This window comes from Corvus moneduloides, chromosome 14 (assembly GCF_009650955.1).
Source record: "Corvus moneduloides isolate bCorMon1 chromosome 14, bCorMon1.pri, whole genome shotgun sequence".
Lineage (NCBI taxonomy): Eukaryota > Metazoa > Chordata > Aves > Passeriformes > Corvidae > Corvus > Corvus moneduloides.
The window spans coordinates 7117458-7135287 of NC_045489.1; the positions used below are offsets into that span (position 1 = coordinate 7117458).

A 17830-nucleotide genomic window follows, 5' to 3' on the forward strand; every position below is an offset into this window, starting at 1 on the left:
TTGTATTAAAAAATGTTTGGTTTTATTGTTCTTTATTCCTAGAGTTGTCACAGACCTGCAAGACAGCACTGCACGAGGAAAACAAGGCAAGTGTGCTGCAGATTTTAATACCTACTTCACATTAGCTAGAATATGTTAACTAGACTGGGTAGAAGTAAATTACAATAAATATTCTGATTTTAAAAGAAAGCATTTAATCCCAGATGAAAACAAGAATGTGGTTATCTAAAAAAGTGCAAAACCAGGAAAACACATTTATTTTTCCATTTATTGGCACTTATTTGAAAAATAGCATTAAATATTCAACAGAAAAGAGACAAGTTGACCCACACTCAGCTATTAAACCCCCCTATACTGATGTGTCTTCTAACAAAGACTGGAAGAGACACCAGGAGGTTCATTCTTAAGAAATAAGCAATATTTTTTTAAAAAAGAGTCTTGCTCTCACCACAGAAGAGTGAAAGCACAGCAACTCTTTGGCACAAACCCGAAACTGCAAACCCAACTTTGCCTCAGCAGAGAGAGCAAACAGAGCCAGGCACTCCCGTGTGCGTCTGCTCAGGGACAAAGGGCAGCTGGACTCAGCGAGGGACTGCAACCAGCAGGGTGATTCTTACAATAATTTAAGAGGAATGATACCAGAAGTAAACCATGTCATATCTTAACTAGAACAGAGTCAGACTATTAAATACATTCTATTTTCTCTTTACAAGAAAGACACACAGAAATGGGTCACCGGCCCTCATGTCACCAGGTCTTTGCACTCCAAGTAATCCCTTTCTCATTTTGATGGCTGCTGTCAGTCAAAGCTTCATCTCTGTGAATCTTTCACAGCAGTATTCAGGGCAGGATTTTCTCCTATTTAAGGAAGTTCCCATACTTTTCTTGCTTTATGACACACTACAAAGATTTAGCGTTTAAAAATAAAACATTTTGCTTCATTATTAACCTCTATGGAGAGAAGGTTTGAAACCACATAGCACAGATGCACAGACATGTACAAAGAGGGACTCAGCTGGGGGAGTTCAGCTGCACAACCCCAGTGAGGGTGTCGCTGCAAAATCCCAGACAGCTGTCCGTAGGAGGTGGGTCTGCAAATTCTTCCTCCTGGTTGGGGAATTTCAGAGTTGAGATCAGGATGCCTCAACACACTGACTTCTTCAAATGTCTCAGATTACCAGATTCCAGGCTTCCAATCAGCATTTGAAGTTTTCAACAGCAGAAATGACTTGATGTCATTGTTTGAGGAAGCGACATCAGGAAATTAAACACAGATTAAATATGTTTGATGGCCTCAGCCTGTAAAAAGGCATTCAAGATTCCTCACTATATCTGTCATACATGAGGACAAATACTGACAGTTAAAATAATGCATTCCTGAAGTACTAAATACTAAAATCTCAGGATTTAATTTATTGTTCCAAATATTGTCACTATTTTTCCCTATTAAAAGACCTTTAACAGAGCATCTACCACTCCAATACGTCATCTAAATGGGGAAGAAAAAGAAATAAACCCCAGATACAAAACCCCAGAATAATGTTCCACACCTAATTCAGATTTAGTCCCAACAGCAGTCATGATCATGAATAAAATCCAACATATAAATTTGACAATTCACCAATTTGTTCTTTTCTGAGATTCAAAGGAACACAGAATTGATTAAGAGCCAATCATAATAGAACACAATAATAATAATAACAATAACAATAATAATAATAATAATTCCCCCCTGCAATATTCTCCCTTTCATATGAAGAAGAAAAAAAATATAAATATCTAACATTCTGGGAATATAAACAAGTAGTAAGCTGCTTCATTGGTTTTAGGCTGAGGACAAATGTGAGTTATCTGCTCCTCCACAGGCAGGGAGGACACTGGCTGCTGGCAAGACAAGTCTTCCACAAGCAGGACACATTTACAGTGTTTGTAACTCACGGCAAGGAGATCACACCCACTGCAAACCAGCAGCTGCTGACTAATGTGAGCATCCAACATGTCTGCAGCCCAAATGCTTCTGTATTGTAGTAAATGTCATATAAATCACTAGAAAGGTGAATTCCTCCTCAAGTAACTATTCTGGAAGTTTTCTAGAAGTAATGACATTGCTGGAAGTTCCTATGAGGAACAGAATGGGTTACACACAACAGAAAGTCTGGGCAATATCCTGCCTGTTTCCCGGTGTCCATTAGCAGATTCCTGCTTCTCAATCCATCGGTAACTTGGCTGTGAGATCAACAGGTAAAAATGGGGATCTGGAGTCAGAGAGCGACACTGGAGAGTCTGTGCTGGTGCCAACTTCAGCTGGAGAGTCACAGGAGGAGCCTGCACTGCTCCTGTTGTCATCCAGGGCATGTGAGGACAGACTGAAAACAGAGTGACACCAGGGAGTGAGAAACGAGGCACTGGCTCAGGTTAAGCGGCCAAAACCAGCCCAAATCATCACAAAGCCATTCTAAACACATGTGCATCTCTGAAGGAGCAGCAAGCCCTATGATCTGAAATACACCTGCAGCTACATACCTTGCAGTCACTTCCAGACACACACAGGACACTCTGCCCATTTCCCCTTTTGCTCACCCAAATATGGGGCACAGATCAGAAGTCCCAGGCCGAGCAATCCACTGCCAGCTTTACTCCATCCTCAAAGCCCTGGGCCAGCACAACAGCCAGAGGCCTTTTTGCCAGGAGAGCCAATGATAAATTGTCCATCCTCCATTGTACTACGTATTTCACAGGACACAAATTCATGATAGCTGATCTATCATCACTGATAGCAGCAAAGTGATTTTTTTAAAATTACCATCTCCTACAGCAAGATGCAGCAAATGAACCCAAACTGCTATCCCTACTGTAAACAGGGTGTGCAAAAAAGATATGTTTTTAAAGTACCTTTAAAACATCTATTTTGCTATTGCTACTCAAATCTTGTGCATGACTTGTACAGCAGTGAGCAGCAAAAAGACAGAAATACCGTGAACAACCCTTGACAGTTGTGTGGGCGCACCCTATGTATGATTAACCTTTTGACTAAAACACTAGATCAAACTCCCTTGCTATTACCAATCACCACAATTTTTAATGAGGTACTTTTAATCTCCTCCCAGCTCCTCTGACAGACTCATGTTCCTCTGTGACTAAGACCAAGGGCAAAAAAGCAAAACCCTATTCAGCCCAAAAGCATCAGCATTCATATTTGATTGCAATTTGAATCAGACTCCAAAAGCTAGCATCCATGAGGTGTCTTTTCCTAAACATGCTCAACTGTTACCAGTCAGGCCTAGAAACTGCAGAATTGTAGTGAACATTGCTGCCTATTTACCGTGATAATTTCAATGCTGTAACATTGTGAGATATCTCTATTAAAAAAAGACAAAAGCAAGCACAAAAAACTTCAAGCATAATCACTGCTAGAAAAATAAAATATTTGTAATGCTTCTGCTGAAAGGGACAATGAACAGCACAGCATTTACCATGCCCCAAGGTCTGCCTGATGTGCAGCCTCGGGGGTTAGCATGTTGGTGGATCCCTGGAATAATCTTTTTGGGTGATCTTCCATCTCTGTCACACCTTTGGGAAGAGATAATGAGTGATAAAAATTACTACTCATTTAAACTAAAATCTACTTTCAAAGTACTTCTACAGAGCAAACAGAATAGAGGTTCAAACTTATAATAGACTACTCCATTTGTAGAGCATAGAATTTAGATGCTGAAATTTTAAAGGCTGTCTATTTCCTGGAACCATTTTGTCCAAGCTCCAGTACAGTTTAGTGAGTTATTAACTAAGGCTTAGATATCAGATATTTGTTCTTCAGTAGTGAAGAATAATCCTTTTGTTTCAGTTTATCCAGCTATCAGTTCACTGACCAGCTCCACAAGAGCAGAGAAGCTGAAAATAAAGAAAAAGAACAAGCTCCAGGATTATCACAAAACTTTTCCATTGACTTAGATTTCCAAACACTCTAGAAGAAGAGAGGATAGATATATGCTTAAATAAGCTATGGCAGAACTCAGATGAAAGTGGTTTAAAAGTTGTTTTAGAGCCAGAGGTGTTCTGTAATAAAGGTGAAGCTTGAAGATACAAAAATAGATGCAATAAAATTGCCAGAAGTTAAACTTGAAGAAAAATGCAGAAAGACAGAGAAACATTTCCTAATTAAGCTGTAAGGTGCCTACCAGGCCTGGGCATCAGCTTTGGGTTTTGAAGAGTTATTTTAAATGTACAGTACCTGTGTGCTTCAGTCAACCAAGACTTTCAAAGTTTTCTGTTTAAGTTAAATATACCAATAGTTGTATTTACTGTTTTGTTAAGCAGGTTACATCACATTTTTTATCACATCTATATAACCACAGCAATGGGGAGGAATTAGAACAAAACAATTATTAGCATTATAGAATTACAAGCTTTATGGAATAGTAAAATCTAATTTAATTATTTGTCTGTTTTATTATGTGCAGTATGTTCTATTTCTAGTCACTTTTTGAAGTATGAGCCAACTGGACAGAATTATGAAGAAAGCTATATGAGTTACTAGATGACTAACAAGCTGGCCTATTGTATTAGCCAAACCTAAATACTGTACCTTTTCTTTTGATTGATCCAAGAACACTTGGTCGAATGCAGTTAATTGGGCTCTGGCTTCTCCTGCTAAAAGAAGACAAATGCTGCACTGAGATCACCATTAAAAGAGAAAAGTTGAAAAAAGAATCAAAAAATACTCAGAGAACAAACTACTGGGTAGAAACCACTAAGAAAATAGGCATTAAAACAGCTTATCCAAAAGAAGTCCTCTTTTTTTTCCCCTCTGAAGATAGGCCAGGAAGCACAGAACTGAGCAGGAAAAGTTTAATTACATTATTTCACAACTGGGGCAATCTAAAAGCTCACATCCAGACACTGACTACATCTCAGTTGACAGGCAGTGCTTTGCTGAACTGTGAGGGCCTAGTAAACTTTAATGGTATGCCCACATCACTCAAAGGAGTAACAAACCCTAAATCTGTTTGTGTTTTCTTCCCCTCAGAATTCAATTACTAAAGATGTGAATGAGAGCAATATAGAGACTGCACTGGGAACACGGATGCCACAATGCAGCCCATTTCCTAATGTTATGACATGAGGATTTTGACAAATGCTTTACACCACCATCTAAAGTCTACATGAGTATATGAAGTTGTGTTTGTGCTCAGAAATCAATTATGGATATAACAAATTCTGGTATTTCAAATGCCTACTGTGAACAAGCTATGCCAATTTTCTATCATTGATATGATCAGGTGACTTACCTTGAAAATCTCCTTGTTGGACTTGGGCTGGGACTTGGAGGCAACCCACTGCTGCTCACCAGACTTTGCAAAGATGGTGAGAAACATTGCTGAGAGGAAAAGAGTTTGTGTTATTATAAATACTGTATCATTCCCATGTGGTAACAATTGACGCTTAACTGCAGAGAAATAAACAACCCAGAATTAGTTTCAGCAAGCAGTCACTGGGTATACTGAGACATCACTTTTTGCTACTGAGAAAAAAAAAATTAAAATTGGACAGATTCCATTTTCATGCAGATTTATTTCACTGTACTCTGGTTAAACAGACTTATTTGTTTTTTATTAACCACAGCACAACAGCTGAACACTCCACAGAAATTCACACCCACAAGATGAGCAGCTGGTATTTTCTGGTTTGGGGTTTTAGGGGGTTTTATTTACTCTCTAGTTTCTTGTTTGCAGCTGAGGTAGAAAGGAGCAGGTGGCTGAATCTTTTGCTACTAATTTGGTTGAATTTATTTAGCTCTACTTAAGATAAAACCATCATTATCACATTTTGCTCACCTTCCCTATTCCTCGTGTAGGTGAAGGAGCTGGTGAAACTGGAACAAAGTCTACTTGCTTTGGTGATAGTGATTTTTCAAAATCATTGTCACTCTGTAAACAGTACACACAATTAATCTTATGAGCAGGTACCTTAACAAGAAAAGGACTGTTTGGTGTGAAATTCCAAAGTTATCCTCCATCATATCAACAATTTTTAGGCAGCCATTTATGAGCTTATGTTTAACAACAAAAAAACCCCCCTTAAACATTACATGGAGAGTATCAGAACATGGAAGAAAATTTGAACAGGCAGACATCCATGCAATTTCCTTTTGACATAGCATCCCAAGGAATCCACATGTACCTTGAACAACTGATAATTCTATGCCTTTTTAGTGTGAAAAATTGCTGATCAAAAGCAGTGCTATACTAACACCTTAATTGTAGGTCAAACTATCAAAGGAAATGTTGACATGAGAGAGTCTCTAGTGTCCTGATACTGATGATAGAAACACAAATTAAAGCATGAATGCATTACCAGGCTCAAGCTCTCCTCCCATGAGTGGCTCATCTGCATTGCTACTTGCACTTCTCTATAAAGAAAAAAAGAAATGTATTGTCCCGGGCCCATAGACGGCTGCAGTGACTGTTCTACTTTGCCTTAGCACTCACCTTTCACGAACGGTTTCCCTGTTCAGCAAATTCATTCCTTCTTCCTAAAAGATTAACACATGAAGAAGTAAGGTCAAAAAAAAAGCACTTTGTTCCAGCAAATCAGAAAAGCTGTGGTTTCACTTCACTTTGGCATGTGGAAAATATAAATCAACTCGGTTAAGCGACAATAACCTCAAGTTCTCACTCCATGAGAAGGAGCAAGGAGGAGAGGATGAGAAAGAGATGTAGCAAGAGAGACCATCAAGTAAGAAGTGCTTATGTGAGCTGGTTGTTTCCCAAGCAGCCTTATTTTCATTACTAACCAAGAGGTAGCTACAAAACTGAATAATGATAGTATGAACCAGAAATTCTGCACAAGCCAGAGTGTCTTTATGCAGTCTTGAGTAATATCATTTTACAAAGGGGGCACTAGTACAGATAAACCTCAAAAACATGGCTGGATTCTTACCTTACTCTATGGATTAGTGACTAACTAGACACTTGTCAGCATCTCACTTGGAATACACTGCATTGCACACAATGAATTCAGGATTCAGTGAGGTTTTTTTCTAAAAAAAACTCCATAAAGTATTATTAAAATGGATCAAATATGTAAAATTAAACTAAACATTAACACCAAGTACAAACATGACTCAATCTCTTCTTAGGCAGACACCATTCACCTAAATGCGACCCAGTCTGTTCAGTGAATGAGTAGATTCCCTAAATCAAGAGTAAAAGTTCAACTAAACATCTTCACAATCCTCATCATAAGTAGGAAGAGTCTAACCTACTTCACCTGTGTGATAATTTGCTCAGATTTGAAAGAGATCAGAAGTAAATCACACAGGTTCTCAGTGAGTACACAGGACATGGAATTAATTCCAACTAGTGAATCTAATGCTCAAACACAAATTAGGAAGTTACACTTTTTGCTTTAATAAACGGATGGCAAAACCATGAATGCAGAAGCATTTTCCAGAAGATTGAATCATCAAATTTTACTTCATGTAATAGAGCAGAGCCATAATAGTTCATTCCTTTGCTGTCAGCATATTTTTTATTATATCTCCCTGCTCACTTGCAGGGGGGTTGGACCAGATGACCTTTAAAGGTCCCTTTCAACACAAACTAATTTATGATTCTGTTATGATTCTGTTAATTTATGATTACATGTTAAACCTAAGACTTTTTGTATTGATGAAAAGAGCTGTACAACTGACCCGAGCACTTCAGAGTCTATTTAAACCAGTAGATTATTTACATAATGATAGCAAGCAGTTATTTTCTTCAGGTTTACTGTGCAACTACCTGAAATAACCGAGGTGGGAAGCACAAGTGCCTTCCACCACTCAGGCAACACAGCCTAAAAATGCTGTCTGAAGCATTAAATCATTTTCTTAACTTTTGACCCTTTAAAAATCAAGCCTATCCATTGACAACTAGCCAGTGAAAAAACAAAATTTTAAAAAAATTAAGCATCTTCAAGCTAATTTTATAACCATTCTACTGTCAAAAAGTGGAGATACAAAATGAAGGAGACACAAGAGTTTGAGCTTGTTGATTTTAAAGTCTTCAGCCTGCGGTGTGCTGGCTGGGAGCAGAGCTATTTGAGCCTGCTCAGATATTCCCCACACTACCCCCCTTCCCAAGTGTTTGCTCTGGTGCCCTTCCCCCTCCATTCGTGCTGTGACAGCACAAGTACAGGGATCTGGATAAGAAAATTATACAGATGAAAAATAGCCCAGCCAGAAGAGTACAGACTATTTTTCAGCCAGAGTGCCTCCTTATCCTGCTCATTTTCTAGCTGCACAAAAGTCTTGTGCCAACACAAGTTAAAGAACACTTTGTTATTGGCCCCGAATATTTATGCTGGCATTGCTGCCAAAAACTTGGTGAAATTTAACTCTAAGGGTTTACATTAAAGGTTTCCTTTCTAAAATGTCCATTTTAAGAATCCTCTCTCTGGTTAAATCTTCTCCTTGCTGTAAGATGCATTTTGCTTCATGAAATGTGGAACTGGGCAGGCAGTTTGAAAATAAAATCTACAGACAGTTGAAGGACATCATATATCAACCGCAAAAAAACCCAGACACCTATAAAAAACTCATTTAGAAGAATCTGTGCTTACTTGTTTGATTTGATGAAGACGGCTGCTAGGAATACGGATAGGAGATGATGGCACAAACTGCAAAACAAAGTCATATACAATTGAAAGTACAGCAGAAGGGAGGGAAAGGTGCCACAGGAATGTTAGTAAAGTAGTGCTGCCCCAAACTAAAAAAAAAAAGTAATTAAAAAAAATAATTTATAACATTCTCAGTGTATATATAAACTACATCACTTACTTGCAAGAACATGTTAAGATGTATTTCCCCATTATACTGCTTTGTAACCTCACAGATGCTAATTGGTATCAGCCTAGCTTCCATTCCATTTCCAGGCAACTAGAACTGACAGCCTTCCCCACAGAATGGAGCTGCTTTTCACTAGCACACTGTCAGCCCTAGTATATATACGTTGACGTAAATATTTTCCTTTATGAGATTCAGAATATTTATTTTCATTTAAGTGATCCAGAAAGCTCCCCAATAGATCCTTTAAAAATACAAAGCCAAAACAACACATTGTACAAAAAGGTTCCTGGGTTGTTGTCTGCCTATAAATGAGTACTTTGACAGGTGAAAAAAATCAGCTATTAGAAGGCTAACAAAGAGTTAAACACTTCCTTTATGGTTTCTCAAGCACTTCACCAATTTGGGTGAAATCAGAGAAGACGCCACTAAAAATGGTCTTCTGTTAATGCTGACAGATTTGCACCAAGATCTCACTGGAATGCTATAATCTAAAACTGCACACCCAAACCCAAATAATTTAAAGTGATTATTTTCTCAAAATATAATTTTCTTGCATACATTTCCCATCTCTCATACGGTTAACCCTCAGTTGATTTACATCATAGCCATTCAGGGAACAAAAATTCTAAGCTGAAGCCTTGAACAGAGGTTTAACTTCTCTGTAAGATGACAATCGTTCCAAAAAATAAAGTGTCTTTTTAAAATGGATGTGTTCAGCAAGTAAGGTTTGCATTATTATAGGTGTTTTTATACTTCATTCATTATAAGGCTTCATCTGCTTCACAATTCATCAGAAGATTGAAGCTGGACAACTAACAAACATTCAGTTAACTGTTACTGCACCATTTTCTAATCAGTGCCACAGAGAATACAAAGATTTTGCTGCCTGACAGGGTAAGTTAACACGGACTATTAATGCTTCATACATCCAGAACCCTCCTTATAAAAAAACAAACACGAAGACATCACACCCTTCTTCTCACAAAAGAATTCAGCCTATCAGGCTCACACAGGGGATGACTAACATTTGTGCCAGAATTCAGTCATCGTAATATATAGTACTAAAGTCTAACAGCTATAATATCTTGATTTGCTACTTTTAAAGTCCAGTTTAGGTCAGCTTTACTATTATACTGGGTTCCCAAAAATCCTGTGCACCTAATAAAAATTCCTCCAAGCTGCACCAGCCAATGTAGACCTTGAGTTGACCTTGATTCTCACACAGAGAAAAGGATTTGGACAATAGTGCATTCCTGCCCATTCACTCTGTCATTCCACAGCAGAAATGCATTTGTTCCACTCATTATATTCTAATTTTATGACTGTGATACACATACTTTAAGGTTTGACATTAATAGAATACATACAAAAACAGTGGCTTGCAGTATAAAACAAAAAATATAAAAAGACAATTAAGTGTTCCTCTGCAGGGTCTGATGCACTAACACAGCTCTGAGGATCTTACATCTTGTTTCCAACAAGACATCATCCTTGCTTTGTCAGTGTGTAAAACTCACTTTTGCTCTGTTTACATCCTTTGATTCAATTCTTGTGAAAAGAAACCTCTGTCACTTTCAAAGGATACTTGCTAAACAAACTGAACCCATTTATTAAAATTATGCTACTCAAATCCCCAATGTTTTAAGAAAGCACAAAGCCTAATTAAAACATTATGAACTATTAGACTACCACAGAGAAGAGAAACACCTTCCCTCCTACTCCAGTGTGTCAGATACTGTGTTCCAGTGCAGGTAAAGTTTCAGCAGTGCCAGGCTGGCAGAAGCCACTGCCCAAGTGAGCAGGCAATGCCCCAGTGCCTCTGCCCTGCAGTGCCCTCTGCCTCCTGCCAGCACAGCCACTTGTGGGGCCACACTGAACCCAGCAGGGAAATTACCTGGCTTTAAAAAAAAAAAAAAAGAAATTAGAAAAAATTTAACATCAACTTCTGCTGAGATAGCACCTAAACATCTAACCACAGACTCAACTGCTCTGCTTAAGCAACAAAACAAAAACCCCAGCCATGCAAAACAAAACAAAAAACCACCAAAACATTTACTCACTGGTATCCTCTGAAAGGAAATAAACTGCAGATACTGAGCCTGGTTGACCCTTCCTTGGCAATTACATGTAGCACTAGAAAACTGCAGATCAAGCCCCAACCCAAATAGCACCACTGCCCTTGCAGTCATCATTATAAATCAGCTGAAGTCTGAGACTTGGAGAAGCCACTCCAAAAAAAGTGGAATTCAGCTGAGGAACCAGGACAGCACTGAAGATGGAATGGATGGAGTATGACCTCCAGTTATCAGAGATTTTAGCCACTCTCATTGTTCCCATGACAGGGAACACCATAAAGGTTAGACAAACACTAATCAACTTTTTTTCCATGAAGTTTAACAAAACATAAAACTTAATACGTACTTGTAATACTAAAATAAAGAAGTTACGTTATTGAATCTTTTAAACCTCTTACAGATTACACTGCAGTTAAACTTGGATTCGTTTTCTTAAATACAAAGAAGTGGCTTTTGAAGTACACTTTATCACCTTCTTATGTAAAAATGTAATTTACTAAAGTAGATGTGATCTCGCTCCTTAGAATATCTCTAACATCATAAAACTAAATGTACTTATTTGCTATAGGAAGAATACCAGGGAAGGTTGCTTAGGGTCCTTGATGCTGAAAATTTAATTCTTATCACAAAATAATTTATCTGTGGATGATCCTGGTTTAAGACCACAGAAGGATGAGATCCTTCTAAGATACTTTCCAACTCCATCCTCCCTGCCATCTTCAACAGAACCATAAACCAGATCCCAACTCCAAGGAGCATTTCAAAGCAGACAAAGCACTGATCTAGCAGTCAGTGGGGCACTTGATTTTTAGTGTAAGGAAAAATTTCATGTATTTTGTCAGCACCTGATCAGCTGGGAGCAAAAAAGGACACTTTTAAATAACATTAGTGTGAGAGGAAGGGTTAGCAACATCATCCCATGAGATGCGAACACTGGTTAAGTTCAGGACACTTGAACATTTATGAGGGGCAGGCGGAAGAGCGGCCCATCAATGAATTAGCTCCTGCTTCTCAGCAAGTTCTGGGCAAGGCATCCTGAATTAGCATCGTTTTAGCCCAACAATTGAGGATCTTCAGGAGTAAACACAATAAACTGAGCTTTTGCCTCTGTTTTTTTCTCCTTTTGCCTGACCACAAGCACAAACAGATTTACACTAAGCTGCCTCCCTAAAAATATGAAGAAAGAGACTTGTTTAAGGAATCTTGACCATAACACTTCCAGTTTTTTCATCCCAGCAGAAGAAAGGCTTTTCCACCAATCTTTCTTGTACGTAACTATCCTGGTTTTGTTACAGATGCAACCTTTGCTGAAGTATTTGTCTGCACTTTTTTTCTTAATCATCAGAAACCTTTTAAGACATTGATTACTGTCAACAGTACAGCTATGTAATTAGTTTTCTTAGGAAGCTACCTTTCTTACTCTATCTTGGAACATCTGTTTTATAAGCAAAGTTATGATCACAATGAAATACAAGCATTCTCCAAGCCAAATGGTCTATAAGTAACATTTCATTATAGCTACAGCATATTAATGTCACAGTCTCGTGCCTTGTTTCTGAAAGCAATGTGGTATTAGTTTCAGAGACTATAATCTAATTTTGTTTATTCCTGTTTGCACACTTCTGCTTGGCACCTGATGGGGTTGGTGTAAGAGTTTTCTTACCAGGCTGTGCCGATTCATGACCGTGGTGCTGTTCCTGCGGGTGCGCAAGACGCTGGCCTGGAACACCTGTGAGTTATCGCTGTGAAAAGAAACACTTGTCAAATGCAAAAGCCATTTCCTTCCTAGCAAAAAGCACCTCTTCATATAAGCTCAGTTTCTTCATATAAGCTATGACAGCTCTCCTGTCGAGACAAAGAACTCCAGAGACAGGTAAGTAAGAACTCTTCTAGCTTGTTGACGAGAGTGCAAATCAACTTGTTCATCCTCCAACTCCCAGCTACTTCAATTAATGACTTCAATTAATCATTTTGTGTCTTCAGAACAATTGAAGAATTGTTTAGACTGTGGGGATTTATTATGTTTGGAATGGCTGCTGTTTGTATATTGCTTCAAATGTCATTCAACAGAACAAATGTATAAATGGCTTGTAAGCAGTAACTGAAACCAGGTTCGATCCCACAGATAAAACAAAATTTAAAAATACAGCCTCTTGATAAATCTTATCACTACAAACATGTAATATCTTCTGAACATTTTTCCACGAAAGGTTAAATTAAACTTACAGTAAACCCAGTTTTTAAGGCCTCACAGCAGCATGTCCATTTAAATCATATAGGATTATTTATTTGACACAAATGAACTTCTTTCTCAGGGCAACTTTAGTTCTATTGATTCCTAAAGCAAGTTTTTCTGGTCACGTCATCACCAGTGTTATCAACAGCCAATTATCAGCACTTAATGAATGCGACTGCAGAAATAAACTAAATTTTATGATCGCTAGAAAAAAAATTTTGAGCCACAACCTACAATCCCCATGCCCAAAAATCAGTGAGGAACTGCATAGGTGAACAAACCCAAATGTAAGACTGTAATTAGATTCAAATTACAAGAATTCACATTGTATCTTTTTGCTTCAGCCGCTAACTAGTGATGAACAAAAGCCCCCCACAAATACAATTTCTTTAAAACTAACCTGATCAACAGCACTACCTTGTTGTAAGGACTGACAATCCTACTGCATTTTCATGACACACCATTGTCAGAATCCCCCAGTTTAAAACACACCAGTTAGACACGTAAGTTTTAGACAGCTTTTATGTAGCTGTAAATAAAAAACAAATAAAGCTTATACTGTGAAATAAAAGCCAACAGCAATTGGCATAAGCACTATAGTTTCTGCCAAAAAAATGTATAGACCCTCCTCCAAAATGTCAAGTACATAGGACCAGACATCATTTACAATTTTCCAAGAAGTTTCACTCAGCTCACACCCACGAGAGATCAAATAGCTGCCATTTGACAGAGGTGGAACAGGAGAAATTTAAGGGATCCATGACATGATGTTTAGAGATGAGTTTTGGCTGAGGCCAACAGCTACAACTCTTTTCAGTGTAAGTGTACTGCTTGGCATACAAGCACAAGACAAACAGCACATCCTGAAATCCAGGGTCTGAGTCAAGAAAACAGGTTGGAACAATTCTGTCCCACATTACCATAGTCTGAGTCAAATACTCAGTTCTAACTAGCAGAGAGGGAAAGAAAAGAACCCTACAAATAATCCTACCTTTAATCTCCCACGCAAAAACACCAGAACTGGTCAGATTTCAGACCTACTTTTCACAGAAAACTACAGTTCCCATTAAAAATCAATTTTATTTGGCACAGAAACAAGAGTTACAAGTTCTGTGAAAGATAACTTCTATGATCTAAAATATTCCACTTATAACGGTTCTCTGGATCTACGGCAACTCATTTTCCAAGTTTCCTACTAAAATCTGTTAATGAAGAAGTCAAAACAGGAGACACAGGAGACACAGGAGAAAAAGCAAGCTGTGTAAGAGCAAGAGCTTTTGTTTCACTTTACCGAACAAAGCCATTCTGGGAAAAACTGAAGTTTCTTGCCAAGAGCTGCAATCTTGCAAAAACAGTATTCTGGTGGAAAATTCCAAACTAACAGGCAAACCACTGCAACCACCTCAAATTAGTTCAATGGCATTTCAGTTTTATTTGTATGAACACCTATCCCACAATGTAATCACAGTGTCAAGGCAAGAGCTCAGGCTCACCCTTCTACCTACCCAAACCCTGAACTAAGTAATTTGTTTGGGTGTTTTTTTATTTTAAGAGTCAAGGGTTTTACAATTTACAACTTACAAAAGGCTGAGATTATAAAAACATCTTGTCTCAGTTACACAATTAGTTTACCTGCTCAGAAACCTCCCAGGGGACAGCTGCCATACACAACCCTTCCATACTGCATCAAAATGTAAAAGGGAGTTGTTTCATTGTGATTATATAAAAGAATCACAATTACATTCACTTAACGTTAAATCATGATGGAATAGACAAGAAGTAGTATTTCTTTTGAATTGTCAGGCACTCTTAACCATTTTGGTAAAAGAGGTATGCGAGATTTGTTCATCACTCGATATCCAGTTCCTTACAGAAACAGAAAGGGGAAAAAATCAAACCACCAGGAAGTACTTATCCTGTAATATACTACATTTTATGAAATTTATTGTCAATATGCTCTCCCAAACCGCAGACACACCACTAACAGCAGCACATGGACCACCTTACAGTTGGGTGGAAGCCACACCATGTAGCAGATGGGGCATCTCCCTACTTCTCAACAGCCCAGAGGAGACATGAAACAGCACTTTGGGTTATAAACTTACCCAAACAGAACTGTACAAGAAACCCTACCTGTCTGAAAGCTTTCATCTGTCCCTACCACCTTCAGCTGTCCTGTCAGCTGAAGAGACCTGAAGAGACCCAGCAAACATCCAACCCTCCTGGAAAGAGACCTGCCATAGCCTGGTGGCAATATCCAAGCACAACTGTCTACACAACACATTGTATTTCTCCCAGTAATGCATACTACAAAAATTAGTATCATCCAGAAAAATTGCTGGACACCTGACACACTGTTTTACACTAAATGTAAAACTTATGTCAAGGTCCCGTGAAATGACCTTCCTACCAAATTTGCCTGACTGTTCGGAAAGCATTACATTCGGATCCATTACAGAAATCATCGCGATTGTTATTCGATGTATAAGAACAGCCACAACTCTGACGTTGAGGACGGTGTTTCTCTGCAACACACAGCAGACCGTGGCGAAAACAAAGCTTTTCAGTAAAACCAAAGCACCTCTCCTAGGCTTCCTCGCACCCCTCCACACGTTGATATGTTCCCTAAATCCCTCCCCGCCTGGGACAGCGCTCAGGAACCCACTCTTCCCCATGGCGCCGCGGAGCATCCCCGGAGCCCCCGCACGGCCGGGCCGGGCCAGGAGCCCCCCGGGCCCCTCACCTGAGCCCGTGGATGAGCGGGGCGCTGTTCGATCGCCTCAGGCCGCCGCCGTCGCCCGGGGCCGCGGCGCTCCCCGGCGGCAGCTCCAGGTCCAGCTCCATCTTCTCCTGAGCCATCGCGGCGGCAGAGGCTCCGGCTCCTCCCGCTCCGCCCATTCGCGGCCTCAGGCCGCCGCTGCCCCAGCCCTATCGAGCCCGCGGGCGGGGGGGGCGGCCGCAGCAGCGAAGCCGCATGCCGGGGCTCCGGGGGCGGCCCGTCCCCGCTGCTCCCGCTGAAACCTGCAGCCGCCACGGGCCCACGGCCGCTCTCCCCGCCCGGCCCCAGCGCAGGCGGGCCCGGCCGCAGCGCGCAGGCGCAGCGCTCCGGCTGCGGCCGCTCGGGCACAGCTCTGGCAGATTTTAGGTGTCCTAAGTGTGTTCTCCAGAGCTCTCTCGCCAAGGGCCACAGCGCTGATCGCTAAATAGCGAAAATATCGCCCCTGAGTTCATACCGAGCTGTTGTTGCTTGCAGAAATAACAGCGGATGGTTCTGTGCAGGCCCAGACAACTCCAGGAATAAAGAATAAACCCAAACGTTTTCAAAATACTTTAATAGCTACATGTGGCCCTAGTTTATACCTAGAGGAGGTTGTGGTGAAATAGGTTGGAAGGTCAATGCCACATCCGCTGGTGGACAGTGCTGAGACTCCTAACTCTTGGGATGAAGTGGGGAATCTGGTTTACCTTAACAGGGCATTAACCATAGAATCATGGAATGGTTTGCATCGGAAGGGGCCTTAAAAACCATCTTTATCCACCTTCCTGCCATGGGCAGGGACACCTTCCACCATCCCAGGTTGCTCCAAGCCCCATCCAACCCAGCCTTGGACACTTCCAGGGACTGGGCAGCCACAGCTTCTCTGGACAGCCTGTGCCAGGGCCTCCCCACCCTCACAGGGGTGGACTTCCTCCTAATATCCAATCTAAACCTACTCTGTTTTGATTTGAAGCCATTCCCCCTTGTCCTGTCAATCCAGGCCCTTGTAAATCTCTCTCCATCTTTCTTGTATGTTTCCTTCCTTAGGTACTAGAAGGCCACAATTAGGTGACCTGGAAGCTTCTCTTCTCCAGGCTGAACAATCCCAATTGTCTCAGCCTCTCCTGATAAGGGAGGTGCTCCATCTCTTCATCTGTTTATAGTGAGAGTTTCAGGCAGTCTTTAGGAACAGAAATAACCAGAGAAAAAAGGTAGATTATAAAGAACTAAAACATTATTTCATGAGCCCCATGCTTCATAATTTATCTAAGGCTGATAGCATTTTGTAACTGTGGCTGTGTTTATTTCACCTACGGGGGTATTTCCCTGACACTATCAAATACTTCCCACATCACCACCCGCTTCATGCCCACCAGTCCCTATGTATCACTGGACCCATGTATCTCATTCTTTCAGTCTCTGTTGCCCCACTATGAATATCCGTCCTTCACCTGTGTCCTCCCAAGGCTCTGTTTAACATGTTCTTTCCTTTCTTAATCCGTCTTGCCATGGTGCTAACTCAACAACTTGTGATTTCCTCATTTCTATCATTCTGTTCCACAGCACAACTCTCTCACAGGCATCCCTTTGCTTCATTACCCTCCTCAGCCCACTTGAGGGTCATCCTGACAGTCCCCACTTTCCTTTGTACACATATTCCCATTAAAGTTCTCTTGGCTACAGTAAATCCTGGTCAGACAGTAGGATGATGTGCCTGGCACTGGAAAATTTGAGGACATAGAGCAGATGTTTTTGAGCTCTCAGCCACATTTTGGATACTGTTGACTTCTTCCTTAACGGTATCCTGGTACATGGCATTTGAAGCTGTTTGCTGCCCTTAGTGGCAAGGACATAATATAATAACTCCACAATAAAAATAAATAGCAAAATCCACATAGTTTGGTGCTGTAATAAGATCCTGCAGGTGGCTTTTG

At 40.2% G+C, this 17830-nt stretch overlaps 1 protein-coding gene across 2 annotated transcripts; it reads right to left on the reverse strand.

Annotated features, from left to right (window-relative positions):
• On the reverse strand, positions 1-16217 carry LOC116451206 (protein FAM122A). Of its 2 annotated transcripts, none has more exons than XM_032124398.1 (10): positions 15882-16217; positions 12566-12644; positions 8602-8658; positions 6489-6532; positions 6355-6409; positions 5835-5927; positions 5289-5377; positions 4586-4647; positions 3474-3570; positions 1-2366 (listed from the first exon to the last, which is right to left on the reverse strand). In XM_032124398.1, exons 1-10 carry the CDS (start codon positions 16034-16036, stop codon positions 2207-2209), a joined length of 891 nt encoding a protein of 296 aa, XP_031980289.1. In that variant the 5' UTR covers positions 16037-16217; the 3' UTR covers positions 1-2206. The 2 variants fall into 2 exon arrangements, with proteins under 2 accessions (XP_031980289.1, XP_031980288.1); XM_032124397.1 differs by having other exon boundaries at positions 4586-4650.
• Between the last annotated feature and the right edge of the window lie 1613 nt (positions 16218-17830).

Coding starts and splice junctions, on each gene's coding strand:
- LOC116451206 (XM_032124397.1), bottom strand. CDS start 16,036: ATGGGCGGAGCGGGAGGAGCCGGAGCCTCTGCCGCCGCGATGGCTCAG. Junction 8,659..12,565: donor TCATGAATCGGCACAGCCTG/GTAAGAAAACTC, acceptor TTTGTTTTGCAG/TTTGTGCCATCATCTCCTAT. Junction 2,367..3,473: donor CAGGCAGACCTTGGGGCATG/GTAAATGCTGTG, acceptor CTCTGTTTTCAG/TCTGTCCTCACATGCCCTGG.